The sequence below is a fragment of the Callithrix jacchus genome, chromosome X, assembly GCF_049354715.1.
Source record: "Callithrix jacchus isolate 240 chromosome X, calJac240_pri, whole genome shotgun sequence".
Lineage (NCBI taxonomy): Eukaryota > Metazoa > Chordata > Mammalia > Primates > Cebidae > Callithrix > Callithrix jacchus.
In genome coordinates this window covers 69,037,144-69,047,067 of record NC_133524.1, presented here as the reverse complement: position 1 = coordinate 69,047,067, position 9,924 = coordinate 69,037,144, and the positions used below count along the sequence as shown (strand labels likewise).

At 54.7% G+C, this 9,924-nt stretch overlaps 1 protein-coding gene across 2 annotated transcripts; it reads right to left on the bottom strand.

Moving 5' to 3' along the window:
* Positions 1-575: 575 nt before the first annotated feature.
* On the bottom strand, positions 576-4,344 carry LOC118142802 (uncharacterized protein CXorf49-like). Of its 2 annotated transcripts, none has more exons than XR_013531603.1 (6): positions 3,064-4,344; positions 2,398-2,542; positions 1,722-1,860; positions 1,460-1,505; positions 858-899; positions 576-751 (listed from the first exon to the last, which is right to left on the bottom strand). XR_013531603.1 is itself a non-coding variant. In XM_078363110.1 (6 exons), the coding sequence occupies exons 1-5, from the start codon at positions 4,177-4,179 to the stop codon at positions 859-861; spliced, it is 1,425 nt and encodes a 474-aa protein (XP_078219236.1). In that variant the 5' UTR covers positions 4,180-4,344; the 3' UTR covers positions 578-751; position 858. The 2 variants fall into 2 exon arrangements, 1 of the variants encoding a protein (XP_078219236.1); XM_078363110.1 differs by having other exon boundaries at positions 578-751; positions 1,784-1,860.
* Positions 4,345-9,924: the final 5,580 nt, after the last annotated feature.

Here is a 9,924-nt window from a genome sequence, read left to right as displayed (position 1 = left end):
CGGTGGCACCGGAGGGACATAATGGCTCCAGGAAGAGGACTGGGCCCCTGAAGGGGAGGATGGGCTCTGTCGTGTTCCTCGACAGCACGGAAATAACCCTGCAGGGAAGGCCACCGGCGTCAACCCACTGGGGAGAGCAAGGATGCTCATGACGGAAAGGACAGTGACAGGGCAGAACCAGGACAGAGTGAACCGCAGGAGGAAAGGCAGGAGACACCGGGGTTCTGGAAGGAGGGCTTCAGTGCCTGTGAAGGCGAGGGAGAAGAGTGCTGAAGAAGGGGACCCGTGAGACCCCAAAGCAGGAGGAGAAGAGGAGGGACCACAAGCAAGGCGTGTAGGGGAAAGGCAGGAAATGCTGCTGTGGCCGGGCAGGGCTCCCGCAGCACCTGGACCCAGAGCACTATGGTGACTGGAGGGCTGCTGCTCAGAGGCCGGCCCAGGCACGCCGCAGGGAGAGGGCCCACCGCAGAGCTCCAGGGAAACTGTTTTTCCAGCGCCAGGGAATGGAGCAACACTCCCCCCCCCGCCACCCGCCAGCCCTCCCAACAATCGCAGAGAGGGTAGACCACAGACCACAGAATATGAGAATGACTTTATTTGAAACTGCTTTGAACTGCGGCGGGAAGAGGGCAAACGCAGAGGAAGAGAGGAAGCCTTGGCTGAAGAGGATTCGGAGGGAACCAGCTCGGCTGCAGCTCAGGGGCTCCAGAGGTACCAACTGCACATCTTGCAGGAAGACGCTGGCTCCATCCTGTGAAACAGAGCAGGTTCAGGGACAGGCCCCCAGCCAGGGCCAGCCCACAGCCCTCTTAAGCTACCGGAATTGTGGGAAGGGGAATGGCGTGTCCAACACTCACTTCAAAAGTGCTGGGACTTGTCAAGGAGGTACTGCATGGCCACTGAAACAGAGAGGCAGAACTGGGTTCTCCAGGCCCAGGGAAAGAGAAACCCACCCCCTGCCCACTTGGGGAACCGCCTAGCCCTGCGACCTGAAACCCCAGTGGCCCTGGGACTGACTCACCCACCGGTCAACCTCAAGTAAGGGTGGAAATGACCTTCTAAGCGGGAAGGTGGTTCTCAGGTGTTGGGGCATCCCAGAACCGTTCAGAATGTGTTTCCGAGACAGATACGCCAGCCACCAAGCAAAAACCGCACGCGCCGTTAAAGGGAGGCAGCGGTTAAAGGGAAAACACATGCGGTATCTCTAATGGCCCCAAGAGAAGGAGATCTCTGGGACTGGTGGACAAAGTGTACACGGAGTTCAGACGACACATTGCTGTCTGTGCACACCCCCAGCTGGAAAGGCACAGAAGGCTCCAGGGCCAGGCCTGCTTGGTTCTCTTCCCCAGAGGAAAGTCAGTCCCGGTGATGCCGCCTGCACCTGCACCCCACCCCCACCCTCGGCACCTGCAGAAAGACAGCGCTGCCCACCCCTGTCCCAGCCAGGGCTCCGACATACCTAGTTGGTTTCTAAGGTCCTCGACTTCCCTCTGCAGCCAGACACACTAGGCCGCCAGACACGGGAGGAAGCAAAATGGTTAGTCAATTCTGGCCCCCTCTCTCCCTGTCCTCCCTCTCTCCCCCAGCCCTTATAGCACCCATGGCCTGCAGCCCGGTGGTGAGGTGGATTGGCACAGAACCCTCGATGGAAAGGAGGCACCTACTCTCCGTGGGGTATGGAAGGAGAAGGGTGTGGGGGAAGACACCGAAACCAATTTAACCTGGACACGGATGCCACCATCTAGTGTGGACCTGGATTTCTGGGAGCCACACAAAGCATTACCCGAAGACAGCCCTGGGCTCCCGGGGGCGGCTGCTGCCTTTCCGGTCTTGGGGGATGGACAGGCTGCCGATGGTCACCTGAAGGAGAACACAAAATCCAGCTTCCAAGCCTCCCAGTGAGGTGGAAAGGGCCTAGAAGGGTCTAAGGTGAGGCAGCATCACCTTGTGCTGGCAACACGTTGCCCAGCAGCTCCAACCGTCACCCTCCCTGTGGGACTGTCTTCCCTGTTCCCCAGTGAACCCGTGCGCACCTGTGGCCCCCTAGCATTGTGGCTCCTGGTAGGATGCCAGCAGCGGGGCCGCCACAGCCAGGCCCTGGGAGGGGCAGTGTGGCTGAGCAGGACTTAACAGAAAAGGGCTCAGTGCCGCTGAAAGTCTCCTTCCAGAGTTGGAGTCTGGGGTGCTGCTCCAAATCGCCCCCCACCGCACAAATCCCACTCAGAGAGGACCATGTGGCTTCAGGCCAGCCCAGTAGACACCCCATTTCCCTTGGGACAGCTGCCTGGCTGGGCAGGGAAGCCTGGGAGCAAGGCCGAGCTTCCAGAAGAGACAGAGCTAGAGGCTTCCCTCCCTAAGCCCTCTCCCCTGCACCCCTGTCAAACCCACAAGACTCACGGGGTCTGAGCACGACACGTCTCACGCTCAAGGCCGAGGGCTGTGAGGTTCCTGGAACTTGGGGAGCTCTGATGGCGAGGTCCCCACTGCTGCATTCCCCACGACGCACAGACGGGGAAATCACCTCTGGCTTGTGTGTGGGAAGCTGAAACAGCAATTTCTGAGTGGGGCTGGCGGTAAGTACACGTGAGGAGGGGTTGTGTTAAGGTGGGGACTCCAGACTAATCTCATTAGCACTTTCTCCCTCAGTCAGCCCCAAGACAGGAGGGCTTGCGTAACAGCTAGGGAAGGAGGAATTGGGAAGAGGATGAGTCTAGACACCCAAGCTTTGCGGCCCACACTTTCAGGGGTCCCCCAATCCAAACCAGCTTCTCTCTGGGGTAGGAGCCTTCCATCCCAGCTCCTCCTGGGGGAGGAGGCAGGACAACTGCAGTGTCCAGAGCCGGGCCTGGCACACACCGAGTGCTCCCTTTAATGTGTGCCCCTACGAGGAGGACCCCGATCGGGCCTCCTAGTGTCCCTGGGCTCCCGATGACAACCTTCGAGCAAGGGATAGAGGGGGGGCATGGGTAAAGAGGTGTGTGCTGGAAGAGAGCTGGGCCACGGGGAGACGGAGGAGGAGAACAAGGAGGAGAAGGAGGAGTGCAGCAAAGAGAACCTACTCACTTGGGCCCTTGGGACCTCATCTCTATTTGGGTCATTATCTTCTCTGGCTGCTGCCTGGGACTCCCTGGTCTTTCTTCCCTCAGATTTCTTCCCAGGGCTGCAGTGCTTGAGCTCCTTGGGTCTCCCAGACTGCCCCAGGAGACCCACACCAGAGACCAGCGGGAAGCTGGCCGGATCCTGCGGAATTGTTGAGAGTCGCTGCCTCCAAGCAGGAAAGCGTCCCTCCGGGGCCAGTTTTGGCTCACCCCCTAGGGATTTCTTCTCCTGGGCCACCTTCCTTCCTGGAGAGCCCCGGGGTACCGGCCCTGTAAAGGCAGCTCCTGAGCAGCTGGGCCCGACCCCCACCTTTCCCCAGACCATGCTCCGCATTTTCTTCGAGGAAGACGCTTCCAGCTCTCCCACGGCGCGCCTCCCCACGGCTGGAGTGAGTCTGTGGGGAGCAGAGGTCAGGAGAGGGCCCTGATCGTGAAGGTTACTCTCCTTGCGGTGGAAACTCAGGCGTCTGCAAGTGTCTGCTGGCTTCTTGGGGCTTCCGGGCTTGACCTGGCTTCCTTCTTTGGTGCGAACGATTACCCTAATCACCGGTAAGTGGCTGCTCTCATCTGTGGAATCAGCGTCCTCGTCCTCAGACAGCGCGGCGGGGCCTTCCGCAGAGGGCTGCTGGGGATCCACTGGGACGCTCACACTGCTGCTCTTCGAGCCCCTTTCCGGGTTCTCCCAGGCCGGGCCTGGCCCAGGACCACTGAGGCGGAGAGGGCCGGCGGAGGCCTGCTGGCATTCTCCCGGGCTGGGGCCCGGAGCGCCTCTCCCACTGGGACCGACCCCCCAGTCGTCAACCGGGGTGCCAGGCCGGCCTTCCTGTCCCCAGAGCACCACCCTTCGCTGCTTTATCATTTCACTCTCAGACTCGAAGCTGAAGCCCTCGGGATCTGCGAACCGGCTCTCGCCCTGCCCCTCACCACTGCACTGTGCCCCCAAATCAAGGCCACGGCCGTGGCCATGGCCCCGGCCCCGGCCCCATGGGGCTCTGGAGCTTTCGGTGTGGGCGCCGGCCTGCTCGCCACCCTCTGGGCCCAAATCGGCCCCCAAAACGGACGCCTCATCGGGGGAGCTCATGGCGCCAGTCCTGTCAGCCTGGGCTGTGGGGAGATGATCGTCCTGGTAACGGTGGGAGGGGAGAGCTGACCCCAGCCAAGCCCAGCTGAGCGGGCCAGGCCACGGGAACGGCGAGGCCTTCCCTACAGCGCCGCCCTCACCACAGGCTGCTCACGAGATGTTCCTGACATCGCGTGGCTTCCAGGCCCCCTCCATTCCCGGGCCCCGTCATTGTTCCTCGCCTTCTCATTGGTCCGTCCACCGCCAACCAGCGCGCCCCTTGTTGGGCGAGGCCTCTGGGCTTTACCCAATCGGGAGGCAGACTCTTGGATTGCCCTGACGCCGGTGGTTCGACTGGGTGGTTGTTCTTGGTTCCTGTCTTGGGGCTCTCCACCCACCTCTTTCTTCCTGTCCTGCCGCCTCTGGCCAGGCACCTACTTTCCAATGAGAGCCGTATCTCTGAGCAATGAAGTTCCATTTGCTGTCATCTTCCAAGAATCCAATACCAAATACAAAGTCATGATTTACTCCTATGTTTCGTTCTGCAAGTTTTACAATTTTAACTCTTAAATTTATGTTTTGAATTCACTTTGAGTTAATTTTTGTATATGGTATGAGGTGTGGATTCAACTTCATTCTTTGGCATGTGGATAACCACTTAGCTTAGCACAATTTCTTCAAGAAAAAATTATTTCCCCCGTGAACGGCCTTGGCATGCTCTGGAAAATCAATTTAGCATAGGCTGACTCCCACAGATTCAGGCACCAGGCTGGCCCTTGCAGTCCCAGCCTCCAGGTCACCCCTATACATTGTCTCCGGCTCCACCCCAGTGCCGGTCCAACCCGCAGAGACTCAGGCTCCAGGCCCACCTCATCACCAGGCAGGCCCTGGTTGTCTCAGGCTCCAGAGAGGCCCCGTGGCCACGCCGCTCCCTCAGCCCTAGACTCTGGGCGCACCCATGAACCAAGCCTCCAGGCCTGTGTGGGGGCAAGGCTAGCTTCACAGCCCCAGGCTCTGGGCTGGCGCCCATGGACTGAGCCGCCAGGCCTGTGCATGGACCCAGGGTGGCCCTGCGGCCTCAGACTCCAGGCCAGCCTCCAGAGCTCCAGACCCCAGGCTGGCACATGCAGACATCACCTGCAGACCAGTCTCCACAGTCCCAGACTTCAGGCTTGGACTCGTGGACCCGGCTTCCAGATCCTCCTCAGTGTCAGGACAACCCCTACTGACCCTGGACCTCGTCTGCTTCGGTGGTAGGCTGGCTTCTGTAGTTTCAGACTTCAGGCTGGCACCCATAGACCTAGCCTCTGTACCTACTCCAGCTCCAGGCTGACCCCTGTGACCTCAAGCACCAGGCCAGCACCTGCAAAGCCAGCTTCCGGGCCAGCCCCCAAGGATTAAAGGCCCCAGGTTTGCCCAGTGCCAGTCTAGTGCTCTTGGCCTGAGTCTCCTGGCTGGCTCTCTCAGACTCAGGCTCCCAGGCCCACCCCAGCCTCCAAACAGGCAAAGGGCACATCTGAGCCACACATCTGAGGCCTCAGGCTTCAAGTCCTCCCCAGTGCAAAACTGGCCCCATATAGCCCCAGGCTGCAGGCCAGCACCCATGGACCCGACCTCCATGTCTACCTCAGTACGAGGTTGGTACACATGGCCTCAGGCTCCTAGCTGGCACCGGCAGGCCCAGCCTCCAGGCTGGCCCCACAGATGCATGCACTGCATCCACAAGGGCACACCAGCCCTTGTGGCCCCAGACTCCCGGCTGACCCCTGTGTCCGCATGCACTGCAGACCCAGGGTCCAAGCCTACCACAATAGACCCAGGGTCTAGGCCTTTCCCGGCAGACCTCAGCTCTGGCCTGGCCTAGAGACCTCGGTTTCTGGTCTGTGCACCCAGGTTTCAGGTTGGTCTGCCTGGCCCCAGGACTCAGGCCCAAATCCATGAACCCAGGTGCCAGGTTCACCCTGCCTGCTCACCAAGCCGGCTCTCCTGAGAAATCCAGCAGCAACCCATCCATGGACCATGCCAGATGGTCTTCCCAGAATCTCTGGATGGACTGACCGGTGAAGGGTTTTCCCAGCCACAGCCACTCATCAAACACTGGAATAGGTCCCTACTTCTGTAAATGCACAGACACCAGTGCACACCCACAAAGCTCACACTCAATCAGGGAATCATGGCACTACCATAGAACAAAGTAAAGTTCCACTGATCGACCCTAAAGAAGCAGAGATTTAGAAACTTTGTAAGAAGGAATTAAAAATAATCTTCCTGAAGTAGCTCACTGCATTACCAGAAATGCCAGAGGGAATTCTTCAAGCCGAGAGAAAAGGATCTGGTTTTTGAGTTCGTGTGTTTTTTTGGGTTTTGTTTTTTGTTTGTTTCTTTGTTTTGAGGCAGGGTCACGCTCTGTCACCTGGGCTGGAGTGCAGTGGTGTGATCGTGGCTCACTGCAACCTCAACTTCCCAGGCTGGAGGAAACCTCCTACATCAGCCTCCCAAGAAGCTGGGACTGCAGGCACGCACCGCCATGCCCAGCTAATTTTGTTGTTGTTGTTGTTTGTTTGAATTTTGCGTCGAGACAGAGTTTCACCATGTTGCCCAGGCTGGTTTGGAATTCCTGAGCTCAAGTGATCAGCCTGCCTCAGCCTCCCAAGTGCTGGGACTACAGGCTTGAGCCATCGCACTTGGCCAAGAAGAAGGATGTTAATCAGCAATAAGAAAAAAAGAAAGTAGAACACTCGTGGGTAAAATAAGAACACGTTCAAAACCAAAATACTCCTATTGTAATGGTGGTGTGTAAATCACTTTTATCTTTAGTATGAAGGTTGAAAGACAAAACTATTTGTAAAAGTATAGCTACAAAATGTGTTAAGGGATATGGAATATAAAAAAGATGTAAGTAGTGACATCAAAAACATAAAATAGAAGGGGAGGCAGGAGCGTAATTGTAGTTTTTGTGTGTAGTCATAGTTAACTTATCATCAGCTCAGAATAGCCTGTTATAACCATAAGACATTTCATGTAAGCCTCATGATAATCATGAAACAGAAATCTGTAGCAGATACATAACAGATGTAAAGTGAAGAATCCAGGCAGATCGCTATGGAAAACCACTTGATCACGAAGGCAGACAGCAAAAGAAGACAGGAAGAAGGAATACACAAAACAACCAAAAACAATGAGCAACGCGGCACCGGTAAGTCCTTGTGTATCAATAATTACCTTGAATGTAAATTAATTACATTCTCTAGTCAAAGACATAGCAAAGCTGAATGGATAATAAAATAAAAATTAAAAAAACTGAAAAACCAAGAGCTGACTCTACGATGCCTGTGAGAGACCCACTGCACCTTTAGAACACACATAGACTAAAAGCGAAGGGATGGAGAAACACATTTCATGCAAATGGAAAGCAAAGGAGAGCAGGGGTGGCCATATTGGTACAAGACAAAGTAGACTTTAAGTCAAAAACTACAAAATGAGACAAAGAAGGCCATTACATGATGCCAAAGGGGTCAATGCATCCAGATGCTGTAATAATTATAAACACATATCCACCCAACGTTAGAGCACCTGAATATGTAAAGCAAATCATCGTAGATCTGAAGGGAGAAATAGACTGCAATACAACAGTAGTAGGAGCCTTCACTACTCCGTTGTCAGCAATGGAAATTCAGAGGGATAATCGATGAGGACAGTGTGGGTTTGAACGGTATAAAGCAAACGGACCTAACAGACATGTCCAGAATGTTCCACCGAACAGCAGCAGAAGACGCATTCTTCTCAAGTGCACACTGAACATGCTCCGGGATAGATTATACGTTAGGCCACAAAACAAGTCAGCACGTTTCAGAAGATTGAAATCATACCGAATATCTTTTCCGACCACTATGGTAGGAACTTGGGAATCAGTAAGAGGAGGAATTTCAGAAAATTCACAAATACAAACAAATGAAACAACACGTTCCCGAACAACCAATTGATCAAAGAACAACTTAAAAGGAAAATTAAAAACCGTCTTGAGACAAAGGAAAACGGATTCACAACATACCAACACGTGTGAAATGCAGGAAAAACACAGTTCTAAGGGGAAGTTTGCGGCAATAATCGCTTACGACGAAAAACCAGAAAGATTTCAAATAACAACGAAATGTTACACCTCGAGGAACTGGAAAAAGAAGACAGTGGGCAGGCGCGGTGGCTCACGCCTGTTACCCCAGCACTTTGCGGGCCGAGGGGGGTGGATCACGAGGTCAGGACACTGAGACCATCCTGACCAACATGGCGAAACACTGTCTCTGCCAAAGCACACAAATTAGCTGAATGTGGCTTAGAGGGAAAGGGAAGACATGAATTTCTACAAGCCCACGAGGCCAGGGCCAGAGGCGACCATGTGTCCTAACCCCATCCCCCACCACCCTACCGTGTGGGAGCAAACAGGATACCAGTCATGCTCGGGGCTACCTTCAAGCCCCAGAATGGAAACGGTTACACTGAAAAGCATAAGAAGAAATTAAAAACCACGACTTCCTTTTGTAGCTTGTATTCCTTTCCTTCTGCTGCCGTAAAAAAATGTGACAAATTTAGTGGCTTCAAACAATACAGATTTATGATCTTACAGTTCCAGAAGTCAGAAGTCTGAGATGTGGGCTGGGTGTGGTGGCTCACGCCTGTAATCCCGGTACCTGGGGAGGCTGAGGCGGGCGGATCACCTGAGGTCAGGAGTTCAAGACCGGTCTGGCCTACATGGTGAAACCCCGTCTCTACTAAAAATAAAAATAAATTGGCCTAGCGTGATGGTGTGTACCTGTAGTCCCAGTTACCGGAAAAGCTGAGGCAGGAGAATCGCTTGAACCCGGGAGGCAGAGGTTGCAGTGAGCCAGGATGGCACCACTGCACTCCAGCCTGGGCAACAAGAGCAAAACTCTGTCTCAAACAAACAAACAAACAAACAAACAAACAAACAAACAAGTCTGAGATGCGTCTCACTAGACTAAAATCAGGGTGTTGGCAGGCTTGGTGTTTGTTCTAGAGGCTCTAGGGAAGAGTCTGTTTCCTTGCCTTTTCCAACATCTGGACGCCTAGGCCCATGGCCCCTTCCCCCATCTTCAAACCTGGTAACGTCAGGCCAAGTCCTTCTCACACTGCCAACTCTCTGGTTCATTCATTCTGCCTCCCCCTTCTACTTACAGGGACGCTGAGACTACATTGCGCCTACCTGGACAATCCAGGAGAATATCCCTGTCACAAGTGCGCTGACTGGCAACCTTAATTTTATCTGCAACATTCATTCCCCTTTGACACGTAATCTCACATGCACACAGGTTCTGGGTTAGGATGTGGGTGTGGGTATCTTTGGTAGTTGGCGAATTATTCTGCCTTCCCCACAGGCCTAGGAAGAAAGGGGTTGCTATCCTAGGAGGAAAGGTGGCAACGTCCCCTGGGAGATTTCCCGGGAATACATGATGTTGGGCTACACCCCCATGTAAGTACTTTAAACTTGGTTTTTTCGTTTCGTGGAGACTGGGTTTCACTATGCTGCCCAGGCTGGTCTCGATGCTCTCACTTTGGCCTCCCAAAGTGCTGCGACTACATGCATGAGCTGCTGTGTCTGGCCTAAGTATTTTAAAGTTACACTGGATGTTGGCATTTTCTTTTCTTTTTTTGAGACAGAGTCTCGCTCTGTCGCCCAGGCCGGAGTGCAGTGGTGCAATCTCGGGTCACTGCAACCTCCGCCTCCCGGGTTCAAGTGATTGTCCTGCCTTA